General features: G+C 41.4%; 1 protein-coding gene across 2 annotated transcripts in view; it reads right to left on the minus strand.

Moving 5' to 3' along the window:
- Positions 1-16,909, minus strand: part of pkp4 (plakophilin 4) — an 81,508-nt gene that overhangs the window by 53,809 nt on the left and 10,790 nt on the right. For both annotated transcript variants that reach the window (XM_056426550.1, XM_056426542.1), the window contains exon 2: positions 11,803-11,936. In XM_056426550.1, coding sequence (XP_056282525.1) covers positions 11,803-11,931 — 129 coding nt within the window. In that variant the 5' untranslated portion in view covers positions 11,932-11,936. The remainder of the gene's footprint in view (positions 1-11,802; positions 11,937-16,909) is intronic.

Raw genomic sequence — 16,909 nt, forward strand, 5'->3', positions numbered from 1 at the left:
GTTTCTGTGTGGACTTCACTGCGGAATCAGGGAAAGGCACCCGATCAAGTAGCGACCGCGGATGTTTACGTCATCGTTTTCCAACTTATCTGGTTACGCCCGCCGTCCACACAATGAGGTAACCCCGCAGTCTACAAACGTATGACTCCTCAGATGCCTTTTTAAACTCCTCCGTTTTCGGTGCTCTAAATCTCCGGATTAGTGTGGATGCTCAGTGTAAACGCAGCAAAACATATGCGTTTTCAAATGGAAACGTAGTCGTCTGGATGTGGCCCGAGTGTGAAGAGGGAGGACCGAAACAATGTGTGGCCAGATTTTCTGTGCCAACAAGGCTTCCAATGCTTTTATTTGACATTACAATGAGCCTGTTGGGACTGGTCAGCCTTTTGTCCCAGAGCTGAATCAGATCCTGTCCCCTCGTGTCCCTTAGATGGGCCCTAAAGAAACAGATGACACATGGCAGCAGACCCAGCTACCAATATACAGGCTCCCTTGTCATCTTTATGGATGCTGACAGTACAAGACCCATCTGAAATGCCTAAAGTGGCTTCTGCCCGCTGCTGGTTCAGCACATGAACGCTGGTGCAGCATAGATAAGCGAGGGAGCTTACGTACACATAAACCCATCATGTCATGTATTGAAACTACAGTACAGCATCATGTATTAATTATTAATCAATAATTGAATTTTTTAACAGCCTGTATATACAGTGTGTGTATGTATTTATATATATATAAAAATATAAAATCACAATATTTTTATCCATTTAAATATTTGTGTCAGTACAGTACAGATTTTGTTGTTGTAGTAGAAACATCCAAAAGAGAGGCGTCCGACTATGAATGAACCAAAGCCAATCACGCCTCGCTCTTCAAACTAGATCGGACAGATTGTCAGTGACACGTTTCAAACGTCTTTCATACGATATTTGGTCAACCAGCCCACTCTTTGATTGTTAAATCACTTCCTCAGAAATGTATTAAATTGGACAACCAGAAAATGTAACATGGATCAGCATAAACCGTACCCTGCTATATACCTTGGCGTGTACTTCTGCTTCCAGCTTTCCCTTCTGGGGAACTCGAATACATTATTCAATATGTTTTAATGCATATCTAATGCTTTGTTGGGCAGGTTTGGGTGCTTGAATGTCAAGATTGATTATGGAAGATTTTTCTTTATTCAGTCAAAATCAAATATTATGATATAGGAATTTAATTCCAACCTTGCATTTTTCTTACATCAAATATTTTGACTTGGAAGATGGTTTCTCGGTTATGGTCGTTCCCCGTTCCAACAGTCAGCATCGGCAGCTTAAAAAGAGTTCATACCTCAAATCACTCTACTCGCTTACAGCTGTATATTTGTACACTATATGTATTTATAGCTAGTGTTGTTACAAAGGTATATTTACATTTATACAAAATATACACAATACGTAGACCTAGATCTGTAATGCAATCTCTCTTATTGTCATGTCTGGGGAGGAATGCATGTCCATGTCATGTGAGAGTCACCATGCAAACAGATGCATCATTTCACCTCCTGTATGTAACACAAGAAACCTACAACATCATACCTGCCACGTATGATGAATTAGGATGATATAATGCTGTGCTAGCAATGTGTGAAATTATGCTTGGTAACTCAGCACCTTCCTTTATGTGACAGAATAATAATTGTGAGCAATACATCAAAGCAATTTCTGCCTAATCTTCGGTAGTGAGAGCCCAAAGCCCACTATTAATTAAGATAGGAGATCTTATCCTTAATAGTTCTCGTTAGCCTGAGTCCCGCCCGTTTGAATCTGTGGTAAAGTGTATTTTGGTGGTGCTGGGAATTGGGCCTGTAAAGACGGGTCTGCGTGCTCATTTGTGATGTTCAGGTGCATTTTGACAGCTCTTCGTCCTCACTGCAGTGTGGAGGACCCATTGTAACGAGAGCCCGACACTGTTGCGCAGTGGGAGAATGACATCAGAGGTTAAAGGATTTTCTGCAGTAGCAGGGACAGAAAAGCAGGCCTGGGGGGTGAGCGAAAAGAACAGGCCTGAGAACAGGCTGTGTGACCAGAACTGGAGGAACCACGCTATGCAATTTCTTACAAAAACTGCCACAAAGTCACCTTGTTAAAATACTAAGGTTCGAGGAAACTGGCTGCAGCGGCATGATAATCACCACATTGGATAGAACGGCATTTTAAAACACTGTAAAGTACAGCAGCAATAGGTGAATCAGAGAGAGGACATTGCTTTAGCACCCACAGCGTTTATACTGTACAAGCTGATAATGTGACAAGAAGCCATTAACAGAAATGCAAATCATTATTCACTCTCAGATAATGGAAAAGCAAGTTTACAATAGAACTGAATTTCGGCCAGGATTTATAATGCTGCATTACCAGCATTTATAGCAGGAGATTTGCAGAGCAGCAGCTAAGATGATATTTTAAGTTCTTCTATTGAGAGAAAACTGAAATACTGCAGTTGTATACAGACATGGGATTTAAAATAAAAGCAGGATGATTAGTGTTCACAAATTAATATAGTGCTGGAATCCCATGTCCAATAATGAGTCGTTCCATGTTGACCTCCATATGGTACCAGTACATTTTAGCTGCTTATGATTCTGTGTTCACCCAAATACAGTGTATTGCATTCATCCTATGCTGACATTTCTGTCAATTTTAACTTTATATTTATCTAGAAAATCAGGAAAAACTGAAATAAAGTGGTGTCAAGCAGCATGACAAATACACATTTTAAGGATGATATCCGACTCCAACATTGAGCTTAAAGACATGACAAGTGAGACGTGATCTCGAGGAGTCAGATTACTCAGTAGAAGACGTGTCACAATGTTAGTTGTTGCACTTTATTACAAAAAAGCAGTGACTACAAAATTGTTCAACAGACCTCATCACTCCAATAATAATTTAATGTTGGGGACATTTGAGATAAAACATGTTGCGGGGGAGTAAGACCCCTGAGAACATCGGTTTTTTTCATATATTTGAGCATGAAAAAGAAATTACAATTATGGCTTGATAATTAAAATGCCATTATAGAAACTGTCATCTGCATGGTGAATGCTAAATAAAAGGAGCTGTCACGAGCATGAGCAAGTACAGCAGCCAGCACTTGCCAGAGATTGACGATGAAAGAAAGAACGTCACTAACAAAGACATGGAGGAGAGAGACTGCGAGGGCGAGAGCACGAGAAACACAGAGGCCGTTCTCAACAGATCCAACGACGATCTTAAAATGTGTTGATTGAACAGAAGAAAATATTTGAACATTTTTCCGTGGCCCTTGAAAGCGAGGTGTTTCTGGTAGAGGTGGTTTGGTCAAAAAGGAGCATGTTGGAAATGGGGCTAAAAGCAAAAGGCCGGTTGGTGTTCTTTCCCCCTTCAGAGTAAACGCCTTTGCATTTCTGCCTCGTTGGCATTCCGAGCCAGACGTAATTACGCCTTAAATGACAATTTATGTCGCATTCCTAGTGGAACCAATAAGCAATATGTGGCATCGTTTAAAATAAATTAAATATATTCTGTTAAATCAGTGGACATAATTTCTCCTTTAAAAAACCTTGACTTCTAGAATAAACTTGGCTTCAAGTGCATGTGGCACCTGCTTATGGTGTGTGGGGTCATGTCCGTCACACATCCTCATATCATTTCGCAAGTACAAAAGACTGAATTTAAAAAACGAACTTTCAGCTGCCACTGACAAAAGTGAACTGTTGCTTTGTGTAGCTACACGATGCTGAACCTCACCAGCAGCTCTGAGGGGATGCTGTTGATAATAATGCCACGGCATAGAGGCGGACAGTAGATAACAGGAACTCAGAATCCGCTATCTGCTCTCCGTATCTCCTCCACTGGAACAAAAATCTAAATGCTGCAGCAGTGCGATCACAAAGCCGGTGCAATTCATGTAGACTCGTGCAAGAACAATTCCACCGACAGATCAACCGCGTTGTGGCACAAGACACAAAAGAACATTGCTCTGGGCCAAAATGAGGAGAGTAAGCAATCTAGGGACTGTCAATCTGGCGGTTGCTGTCGTGAACAAAGACTGCAGTGACTTGTACGATTACCTCAGGATCATTTAGAGAAACTCATCTGAGATGTTTGGGCAGAGGACGAAGCGGAGCCGTACACCTGGTTGGTGATTCACCCAGTGAAGTTCCTCAAACTTCCTCAGTGGACGTATGCCGGGCCAAGGACAGCCCGGGTGCATTTTACTGTGCTTCCAACTTCCTGAGCACAGCTCCTGCTCCCCGGTGACCGGGTCGGGTCCTCTGTGTGTGCTGTTGACTGTGGCAATGATTATCGTGATGAGGATGATGATGAGGATGATGACGGTGATGACTATTAACAGGCTAGCTGGGGGAGATCTCCCAGGGCTGGGTTCAAAAACGTCAGCGCTGTGTCGGGCCAGACGCACACACACACACACACACACACACCTCCTTTGGCACCATGTCACATTTATCTCCTCTTCCTCTCTTCCCTCTTTTCTGTTTTCCTCTGCATTGACAGCCCCCTGCCACAGCACTTTAGAGCACCATTCACAGGTGACAGCCTCTCTGACTCTGCCGCTCTCCGTCATGCTCACGCTCTCTTTTGTCCTTTTCCATTCAGTCACCACCCTCTGTGCCCCCCCCCCCCTCTGTTTCTGAGCGTTTTGTCTTTCCTCTGTATATCTGAGCACTCTCCTTCACCTGCATCACTCCCCTCTCAAACGGTCTCACTCGTTTCCTCTCATACTTGTCCTGCTCCCCCGTGGGGTAATTGCTCGGAGCCAGTGCTTCCATTTGTATGACTATAATCGAGGCCAGAATACTGATGCCTCGAGATTTCTCCTTGCCCGTGTGAAAGAGGCAGCGCTAGGGAGAGAACGGCATATAAGACCCCAAGGAGTGGAAAAAAAATCACCAGTCGATTGTAATTAGAGTCCTTATTTCTGCTATGGAGGTGGAATAGACACTATCGCCTGCAGAGATAATTCAACCTTTCTGCTGTGCTTATGGCAGGGAATTGCATAAATGACAAAAACACTGTCTTGAATTTTTGCCCCAACCCGACTACTAAGTCTTTAAGCGGGTCACTTAGACAAAGACGACTTTGGCTTCATTGAAATATTATGGGGACTTGCACTGGTGTCACAATAGAGTAATATTTCAGTCAGCTCATCAAGCCTTGACGAGGGTGCTGGAGTTGTTGCACTCAAACAAGGTCAGCCCATAGGCTTCGCAAAGAGTCCGTCTGTGCTGCATTTGGATGAAAACGGGGTCACAGAGTGTAGCTCCAGTTTGCCAGCGAGAAGCTGGAGGCAGACAGATTTTTTCATGTGTAATGGTATCCAACAAAGTGGGAAAATTCCACTGTGGTGTGTTCTGGAAGGCGCTGTGTGTTGAAACGCCATAGTACGGCACGCCTAAGAGGCCCTCTTTCTTTTTTTTACCAGTTGTGTGGTACGTGTAGGCATGTCCAGGCACAGCTAATAACAGCATCACTCTGAGGGCAAAGCCCAATTATGGGGGAGGAAGCGGAGGACACAAAAACACCGCGTTTCCACGGGTAACAAACCGCAAAATGATTCCCAGCGCTTAAGATTGGAAGGAGTAATTTGACACCAGACTTGTGTTTGGGGATAAATCTCTCCACGACAAAAAAGGATAAAACCCTGAATAAACTCCCTCCTCTGCCCTTGTCTGAAACTCGTATTGCTGTAAATAAGTCCGGCGATATTTAGTAACTAAGCAAGCAGGGCATCTGCATTTATGCTTTTCTAGTTGTTCTCTGATAACATTACATTGAAAACAACCAACCCGTGTTTAAATCAACAGGAGAGCTGGTAACCATGGCAGCCCCGATAATGGTCAAGCTACGAAGGATTTGTTTAGTTTCATTATGATGCGTTCAGGCTCTGTTCAGTGAAAATAAGGATGTGATCAAATGTAATCTCGTAAAATGCCATTTTTGCTGAGAAACTTGAATAAATCCAGTTTTTTAAATGAGATGTCTTCACAACAACATAAATAGATATTAGAGATGAATTATTACCTTTAAAAAAAATACATCTAGACAGTTTAAAATACATAATTGTTGTAATCCATAAAATCACTAATTGATTTACTTTACATTTTAAATGTGTGTTTTTATGAAGAAAACCCCCCAATACAAATCACTAAAACAAAGTAAAAGGACAGAATCAGCTGTAAACACTTTTAAATGTGCTTTCCAAATTAGAGGCTTTTTAACAGAAACACAGAAGTGCATACACTTACGACCAAATGTGGCAACTGTGTCGCTGATGAATGTCGACAACAAAAATAAAGCTTCTTTCATCGATCTGGATGACACCCGTCACTGCTGTTGATACTGGACATTAGCCAGCTGTTTTTATCAAGGTAGAAACGCTTCATCTCAAACAGAAGGCTGCTGAGGGATACCGCTTCATACGTCGAGTCCTTCATGGCTGCAAATGTGCAGCACTGCAGCAAAAAGCCTCGACATTTCAAGGCTTACATTAATAACCCTTAATACGCCGACTACACGGAGCGAGATTTCTCTTCATCGTCCCCATCCACCCATCCCTCTTTCAGTTCCCCCAGCCGATTCATGCTGGAACACAAAAATAACTAAAACAGGAATACTGAGAAGCCATTGAAGATATGTGTGTACATTAAGTAGTGCTTGGTGGGGACGAAATCAAATTTCACGCAGCTGCTCCTCTCCTGGGAGATGCAGTAGGTAGCGGAGATGAGGGCAGAGTGATCACTGACATGCTCTTTAAAGGCTTGACCTCACGCTCATTGATGGCTGCCCGGTGGCTGCCAACAAGCTCCCAAAAGGCTGTTTGGTCGGGTGCCAAATGCATCTGCTAGGATACCCCAACATCTAAAGCTTCGAAAAGGTTTCGTCTATATGCTACTTTATGTGCATTTAAATTGGAGGAAAAGAACACCTGAATGGAAATGCCGGAGATGCTTTCACAAATATTTATTCTCGAGCAATAATAGTAATAATATTAATGTGTTTCCTTTGGAGTAGATTGCTCTTGCCCATGAGGGGGAAGTCAAATGTTCCTTTTCTTTGGGAGTTAGCAAAGAAAGAAAAGAGACTTACATGTGTTGTACGTTTGAAAGAAGATGAATAAAATCGCATGGCTTCCCAACCTGGCTTTCAGATGTCTCGCAAAATCTGTTTTTGTTTGAGTTTATCTCAGCCCTCATAAACATGAGGACATTGAAGCTTCCATGATGGGTGACACCTGTAGGCGCTTCCCTTTGTGAGTTACCGAGTGGTGTTTGAAAACACACTCACTTGAACCTACACGTTGTTTGGGTGGAAGCATATTATATGGACCAGTCACATGATCACAAACACAATCTCTCATAAATGGATTTCAAGCCAATTATCTTGCCGATCGGTGTTTAAGAAACATTCTATAGCCCCTCCACACACTCAAGTGTGCATTACATTTCATACCTGTCGACATCCATCTCTGACCTTTCTTTATTTCAACTGATGCAAATTGTTAGTTGTTCTGCTGGTGGAAAGTACTTCAACCAGACACAAAAGAAAATGTCAAACGTAAAAGTTTGGGACTTTGGAAGCATCTGTTCTGCCCACATCATACTAAATCACTGGAGAGAGCACTTCTAATGGGGCAACGACAGGGCGTTTTTATATGCGTGTGAATACAGTGTTGGCTCAGACAAAACGCGGTCGACCATTTTATTCATCAAAGAGTTGTAAACTGCTGAGTGGTTAATGGCCACTTGATTGAATGTGGCCATCAACACTCGGTGAACGCCACACTGAACCCGTACCTGCTCAAACAAGCAGGAGCTAAACAACTCAAATGAAAACGCTGTCTGTAGGATGCAGCCGTACTCAGCTGGAACTGCTCGAAACCAACTGGTTCATATGATGTGTCGTCCAGGACCAACGACTTCATAGTTGTTCCTCACGACCTCACCATGTGGGGAGAAAAACTGTCATAGAGAAGGGAGGGGGGGATTATCATTTAAATATGGCGATAATGGCACTTGTTAGTAGGGATGCACTGATCCGACTTTTTCAATCTCGATACCGATACCTGGACTTTGGTAATCGGCCGATCTGATACCAGGGTTTAATTAATAATGTGCGGAAGTGACTGAGATGTCGTTTTGGTGTGGGGCAACAACATTGCTTTCGTAAAACCTAATGTTACAAATAAAAACATAGATATACAGTACATTTTTTAATTATTATTAATTAAAATAGTAACAACGTGGTCAATTATTTTTAATTGCAGGGTAAACAATAAAAGAGGGTTTTGGAGAGACGTTTATTTTCTCTCTTCTGCATGGAATTACAATAGCAGTGTACGTTTTTAATGTAGCAAAGAATTGGTCAAAACATAAATTCGGGAATACAGTATATAAAGTATACAAACGTAGACAACTGTGTTGTTCACACGAAGAACCTGAAATAATTATTGATTTTTTTTTAAAGAAGAAAAAAAGAAGAGGAGGGTTTTGGAGAGAAGTTTATTTTCTCTCGTCACTGCTTATACTTTTTTCAGCCAATATTGATGCTGATGCAGATTCTAATATATTTCCCTTTATTTCAATATCACAATGTGTCTAGTCTCCACTAGTGGAGGTTAAATATTTTACTCTAATGCTTGATGCAGATTTCATTAAAAGACTGATTTGCTTTATTCGTCAGCAATGCATTTATTTCCCAAAGGTTTGCAATAACTGAAGGAGAGACACTTAAACTAATTAAATGAATATACAGGACTGTCTCAGAAAATTAGAATATTGTGATAAAGTTCTTTATTTTCTGTAATGCAATTAAGAAAACAAAAATGTCATGCATTCTGGATTCATTACAAATCAACTGAAATATTGCAAGCCTTTTATTCTTTTAATATTGCTGATTATGGCTTACAGCTTAAGAAAACTCTAAAATCCTATCTCATAAAATTTGAATATTTCCTCAGACCAAGTAAAAAAAAAGATTTATAACAGCAAAACAAAATCAAACATTTGAAAATGTGTTTCCAGGTGTTTCGAGTTAATTAGACGATTCAAGTGATTTGTTTAATACCCTACTAGTATACTTTTTCATGATATTCTAATATTTAGAAATAGGATATTTGAGTTTTCTTAAGCTGTAAACCATAATCAGCAATATTAAAAGAATAAAAGGCTTGCAATATTTCAGTTGATTTGTAATGAATCCAGAATGCATGACATTTTTGTTTTTTTAATTGCATTACAGAAAATAAAGAACTTTATCACAATATTCTAATTTTCTGAGACAGTCCTGTATGTACAAAACACAGAAAATCAGATCCTCATCCGTCATTGCGAGACTGATTCTATATTGGCTATTCTATTCTGACTCAAGACAATCCACATCGTCATCATTAAAAAACTGTTCACGTGCTCTTATAAGTCACACCTTGGAAATTTGGAGATCGTAGAAAATCCTGACTTAATTTTACGGCTTAACCTCATCGCTTGTAACATTCATACACACTCGACTTGTAGTTTGCATATTTCCAGCAGCAAAATGTGTCACAAATGCACAGATCGGTGACAAATTAAAATGATATTTAACAGATTTAGAGTTATTTGGAAATATATCCCACACCTTTTATGATTGACTGGAGGGATGAAATCAAAATCACATTTCGAATTAATTCATATTTTTACAATCAGATTTTATGTTTCCTGCTGCAATTTATAATAAAATGGGGTCCCTCTCTGGCTCGAATGATGCTTACAGAATGTGAAGAAAAAACATGGAGAGCTGATGAGTTCTTTAATTTAATGAGAAAATAATATCAATAACAGAAATATACAACAAAATTCTTCTTTTAAATTCCAATAATTACAGACATCTGGGTTTTTTGTATAAAACAAAATAAAAAACGCAAAACACATCGACAAGACACACAAGGACGTTGTGGTTGCCGAATCCACACAAAAGACTGTATGAATGCCGCCACCTCCCACTGCTTCAATTACACTAATGATGAATCGGATGAAAAAAAACTATGTCTCAGATAATTCTTGAAATAACCCCCTTCGGTTAGATTCAATTTGAATAAGATAATAAATACTGAATAGAGGTGATTTAAAATGACAATACAGCTTTAGGTTTTGTGATTAAGTCGGGCTTGAAGAATAGCACATGTGGTTCTTCAAAGCGAGGTGTGCAGTGCAGCAGGAAAAACATTGACATTTAAACACTTAAATGTGGTCTGTAATAAACCATTATGGATGTGTCATCGTTATGGTGGATCCGTGCTTTTAAAAAGAGGCAAAGACAGGACTCGAAAAACCAGCAACTACAGCACAACAGAACCAAATCCTCAAATGAAGGGCAAAAAGTCTAAGGCGTGTTCGTCGTAAATACAGCAGGAAATACAGAGGGAAGACTTAAATCCATGCAGATGAACACAAAAGGAGAATGCAATAATAAAATGTTGGAGAATCTCTCCTTGTTTGGGCATCTTGGCAAAGCCTGTGCAGCTGTAACTTACAGCAGTGACAGAAAAAGAAGTTTGGAAAATGAGTATGAAGAGGAGTGAATAAGACAAGAGGAGGGATAGAAATCAGCCAATAACAGGCAGAAACAGGGGGGGACAAAACACAAGATAGTCGAGCGATAGTCGACACTTACCAAACACTCAGTCACGCTAAGCCCTGACCGCGACAGACCTGCATGTTTACATCGACAGCAGGATCCCTCGAAGGTCTGCCTCTCGACACGAGAATTTCACACGAAAGCACACAGGGGGAAAACACACTCACACAAGCTTTCTGACCTTCATCTTTTCACTCTGACTCACCCTTTCATTTGCCTCTCCAACTTAAATACTGAGGAGAACGATCTTTTTCCAGCCTCGACTGCGTGTTTCCAGCCCGTCCCTCTAAAAGCAACAGCTCAGGCAGGCGACTCGCTCTTCCTGCTCGCCTGCATGGATTTCTGCTCTAACCGGACGAGCTGCTGAGGAATACTCTAGGGAAGGAAGTGACATCAACCGGTGCTCCCTCTTTCCTTCCTTCCTTCCCTATTTACTCATGTAAACAAGACTCACTTTCCGGGTGCACCCCTAAATGGGACGTTCTAGGGCTATTTCAAATAAATGAATTGCCTTCTCTGGTATTTATTATCAAACTGTAGCTCAACTTAAGGGTCATTCTGGGAGGGAGTAAGGTAGCGAGATGTCCCAGAGGGTAATTAGCATAATTAATAATAGACTAAATCTCTTTAGCCCAGTTTGCCCTGTGCTGAATTATCAGGAATATGGAGGGCTGGAGAGAAGCCAGAGAGCAGAGGAGTGTGTGCATGTCTGTGTCTGTGTGTGTGTGTGTCTTTAACAGAAGGCAGTGTGGATGAATCATAGAGGGAGTGAGACTGAGGGCATGTCTCACTACACGCTCACAAACCCTGCTAGAGATGATCTTCCTGGTTGTCTGTTGACTCAAGCCAGGGCCAATGACTGCAGGCACTAAACAACCAAAAGCTCAGAGTCAACCGTATTACACATTTAAAACAATAAAGTTAACACAAGTCCACTCCAACCGCAGTTCTGCTTTGAACTAAAATCCTCCCACAACCAGATACAATTTCTATAAACAGAATGACAACAGGGTGTGTGTGTGACACTACCGCACAGTGGATTTCTTCTCAATACAATGTGTGAGTCACCAGACAATTATGCATTCAATAAATGTCACGTCAATCAATGAGCTTTTAGCACGGTGGGAACGAAGAAACACACTACCTGTTCTTTAACAGAGGCCAGGATGTGGATGGCGGTGATGTCAGCCTCCATGTTGCGGCCAGTTGAACTGTTGCAGATGGTCAGCAGAAGCCCCTCCTCCGTCACTGGGCTCTGCTCAGGAGCTGGCATTCCTCCTGTGTGGACAAACACACACACACACACACACACAGGTCATCGCAAGCACTCTTCAGAAAAAGAAAACACAATCTTGTACACACACAACGGAATGTGTGCATGTGTGTGCAAACACACTCCACTCATAAACACACAGATGAGTCAAACACTCCTTGATACCCAGAGGTGAGCAATGCTGAGATGTGACTACCCATGATCATACACCACAACCAGCTATACTCAAACACACACACACACACGCAATACGGCTCGAAAAAAACAAATAGACTGTCCATGTTTTACATCTGTGCAAATCAATGCAGTGTGGACGAAGACAACACCCAACTTAAATGATCAGTGTATGTAATACAGTCACGTAATTTAAAAAGACAAAAAAACAAAAACACAAAATAAATTAAAATATGAGCAATACAGAAGCATAGGTGAATGCAATATATGTTTGTGAATAAGATGCAGTGGAGAGGTCCAAGAGGACGAGCTGGCTTTTGAGAAACAAAAAACAGCCAGACGAAAGAGATACGGTGTTCCTGTCTCCTCCGCTCTCTCTGGCCTCTTGTCCGCGATTGAAATAGGAAAATAAAGTGAATAGTTATGGTCTCATTATATCTGTTGTCAAAAAGAGTGTCAGGGGGACGCTGCTCAAGGTGGATTCATATTTACTAGAAGGAGCCTGTTGAGCCAGAAAGAGCAGCTAAAGGCTGCGATGGCTGCCTCAAAGGAGCTGCAGCAGGAGACAAAAGCAAGGAGTCCAATAACACAGGAGGTATGTGACTTTAGGGAAACGGAGATTTTACGAGGACTTTTACTGCCTTAGAAGAGATCCACTGCCACTGTCATCGCCAAGAGAAAACACAAAGACATACTCCACCCCTAGGTTTCTGCACTTTTATCTTGATATCTCGGCATGCTGTACTTTACTACACGACACAGAATGCAGTTACGGTGATACATGTAGTGCAGAAACACCGTGAATACGGAGAGAGATAGTATCTGCGAAAACCACCATGAAATAACCATATGGTAATTTACTAAAGAGCCATGCCAGAAGCAAATTAGCTCTCCCCTCCATTAAAGTGTGTATTAGAGCACTCCTGGTTCATAATTAGCACCTTAGGGTGACTTGTTATACAATAGCTTTACTGAATGAGTCAAATTTGCAACAACAGACATTCTTTTAAAGGGTTAAAGGCTAATTTGTTGTCATGTAAAAGGACCCGCCGACTTAAATCTGCCGATGCACATACACAAACGAAGACGAGTAAGGAATCATTTAGCTCAGGCTGACAGACGGTTTGTGTGAGCTGGTTTGGTTGTTTATGGTGAGAACAGAAAAGGTTTTGGGAGAAGAAGAACGTGGGAGGTCCCCCAGACATCTAAGCGAAATGTGACCCTGAGGTATTCTGGGAGTCTGTCACCAAGGCAGCGTGCGCATTTCAAGGTGTTGGACCTGAACCGGGTCACGTGCCAGCCGTGGTGTTAAATGACAGATACGGTTTTACTACTCCCAAGTATGTTAGTCCACACAGGATTTTCCATGTATTCCCTTGTCAGTCTCCTAAATTCCTTTCCTGCTCATTCATAGTGTTGCAACACAGCCCCCCCCCCCCCCTCTCTTTCTCTCTCTTCCACTGCAGCCTTTGAATCAAGGGCATGGCGCCTGATTCCCAGAAAACGCAGTGACAGGAAAAAGGAAAAGCTGTTTGAATTTGACAGAACTCCTCCTCCCCGACTTTTGCACAAACACAAGAGAACACCACAGACAGGACTAACGGAGTGCACATTTTAAACCGACAGAAGTTGGCAGCCCGGTCGGGAGGGCAAAATCCTTTCCTCTTTCTCTCTCAGCACGTTGCCACAGAAGAATAAAGCGAGGAGTGCAGCTATGGAGCTTGTTATGGCAATTGTACATGTAAATAACCATGGATTAAGTATTAAATGTGCCTTATCAAGCTTAACCTGTTTGTAACCCTTCAATATTTGATAAAACATGCCCGCCATCAAAAAAAGTACTTACTAACTTGTCGGGGGGGAAAAAATGACATCAAGGCTTCACCAACATCTGTGAATATAACCTGTCCACATGAAAAATCTCAGCAGTCTAACAAATACTGTAGGAGTGTACTCACTGAGCAGACTGCAGGAAATAGAACCACAGAAAAAAAACGCATTCAAAAAGGAAAGACACCTCTACCAACGGCACCATTAGAGAAAGATACATTTCCCTCATTGTATATTTGAGCCTACCTCTGAAATTCCCCATTACATCTGGTACTGAATGATTACACTCTGCTTAGCTTGGACTCCTCAGAAGCTCCGAGATGGGAGTGAAGACAACGCCGCTGCTGCCAACCTACCACAGTCCTATTGGCACGCGGCCGACTGGTTCTTCAGCATTTCTCTTTGCGTTTCCCTCCAAATGCTGAGGGGGAAATAACCTGGCTGAACTATCCATGCTTCTCAATACTTCACACGAAATCTGGTGTGGCAGTGTCAGAGTTCCACTTTAAAAAATGCACGCACACACACACACTTACATCTACACACACACACACAACTAGACTTTATATATATATATATATCACAATTATTGTTTTTTTGTTGGTCAGAGCCATGTTACATTCTTGACAGTTACAAGTTACAACCACTTAAGGGGCCGTACTGCGCCGTTCCCACAGAGTAGAAATGACCTCATTCTGGTCTAAACAATGAGGTAAACTTGCATTTAATTATTACTATTTTGGTTATTTTCCTTGACCAAGTGGAAAATAAACACTGTCTACCATCTTAAAGCAACAAACCAGAGAACACGTTTATTTCGAATGTGTTCACATGCAGCTGGTCAGGAAGCACATTTCTCCAAGGGAATACAACCGCATATCCATGTGTATCACTGACATAGCATTTAATAATTGTTTTCTTTGCTGGTCAGAGCTTTTGGATTCATGGGGCAGTGAGAGGGTTCCTAGACTGTGTTGCTGAATGTTGCACATATCCTTCCATTTAAAACGTTTTAAACTAACATATTAATTTCAGTTTCTGTTTCAGTCTGACGTTTGATTTGATTATTTTCGGCTGGAGGATGCACAGCTATAAGTAATCTTTCCTTTATATGCTGCTCTCGCGTTGATACTACCCGACTGTAGCGTTTGTCATACTTTATGACACTTGCTTTTATAAAAACATGGATGCTATTTATAATTATCTTATTATTATTTTTACCCCCTGGAGGGCCTTCATATACCGCCATTTGAGAACCACTGCTCTAAACGATTAGGAGACGAGCCATGACCGTGTTTCTACAGAATCCCGTCCGAGAAAGATCTCCCGGCGTGAATCAAAGGCCAGCTCAAATAAACACTGAGTATTAGAATTCTTATATTTTTAAGTAATTGTTCTGACATGGATTTCTGTTGTGGATCGAGACAACCAAGTCCAGTGGCCTTGATTGGTTACACTGTTGGCAAAAGTTGGTTAGAGAGAGCTGGGATGCCGTGTGAGAAGTAAATACAGTCATAATGCAATGATTTGCAAATCCTTTCACACATATTTTCAACGAAATAAAGAACAAAGACAATGTTGAGCTAATGTTCAGACGAATAAACTAGATCGTTTTTTTGTAAGAGTACACAGCATGGTTGTAATCAGTTATAGTGACAAGGAAAGGTTTATTTTCACTCTGAAAAGTTGTCAGCAGTTGTATTAAGGGAGAGAGGGTTTAACCAGTGGGCAGAAATGATATTTCAGATTTAACAGTTTAAACCCATACTTTGTGCAGTTTTTGTTTAGATTTTACCTGCATAAAGTAGCTGCATTTCCAGCTTAATATTTTATAAATGTGTGGTGTCAAGCTTTAAACAACTTTTGTGAACGTGTCTTTTACAGATTCGTGATTTACACTCAAGTCCGTCTTCATAATGCCGGACAGGCACTCGCAGTAACAGCCCTCGACGTCAGATGATTTGGTGTTATGTAATGTTGCTAGATTAGGAGCTGTACACATTGTTGTATGTTTTCATCCTGGCGGCAGTGTAAGGTGAGGGATTCTCCACAGCATATATATGTAAACACTGCTGAAGTAACACTCTGACAGGACTTGCAGGATTTTAGCAACTAGATTATGGCTGTGTGTTGTGTTGTGTATGGATCGCAAGTGCTAAAAGCCCACAGTTTGATCTCATATCTTTGTTTTTCTTCAGTGGAGAGGTAATTAAAGTATTTGTGGCTTGAATTAGAAGGAACATTGACACGCTTGTGCTGCGTTTCTATTGGGAGTCAAGTGCGAGCCGCCATATTTGGCCGACTGTTTGGCCTTCCAGGACACCATGCATGTCACGACGTGACAACTATGAATTGGAGCAACGTCTGAAGTCCCGCTCTGAGTAAGGCGATGGAGACAAAAGAAGGACTTTCTTTTGAATAGAAATGCTTATTAACTGTAAACGAATGGAAGCATGAATTCCAACTGGCAGAGCTACCATTGTGAAAACACACAGACAACAACGAAACAAGCGTGGACCCATAATCTGGTAAACTGTGATTTGTAGTTGTTCCTTTTAAAGTAATCGTCAGCCACATGCCCAGTGTACGTGAATAGTTATGCGATATTTGTTACTAGTTGTGCTAGCATGGATATAAATCATTTTGTTTTAAATGGAAACATATTAGTGTGGCTGTTGGCGAAGTCCTAAATCCAAAGCTCTATCATTCGGGAGAAGGGGGGGATTTGCCTTCAGGAGGCTGAGTGACACCAGGTCACAGACATTCAAAACAGACAAATGGAGATGAGCTGACAAATAATTATAAATTAGTCTAAATTGCAATTGCAGGGAGTCTCGGAGAAGCAGCAGTTCAAATGCTGATTGCTACGACTTGCTGAGTTAAAAGAGCTACGGGAAATCTACAGCTCGAACACAGCTGAGAGCGGCTGACGGAATATACAGCCGGCTCCATTCCTCATCTACTGCTCTTCTTT

This window comes from Pseudoliparis swirei, chromosome 2 (genome assembly GCF_029220125.1).
Source record: "Pseudoliparis swirei isolate HS2019 ecotype Mariana Trench chromosome 2, NWPU_hadal_v1, whole genome shotgun sequence".
Taxonomy (NCBI): Eukaryota; Metazoa; Chordata; class Actinopteri; order Perciformes; family Liparidae; genus Pseudoliparis; species Pseudoliparis swirei.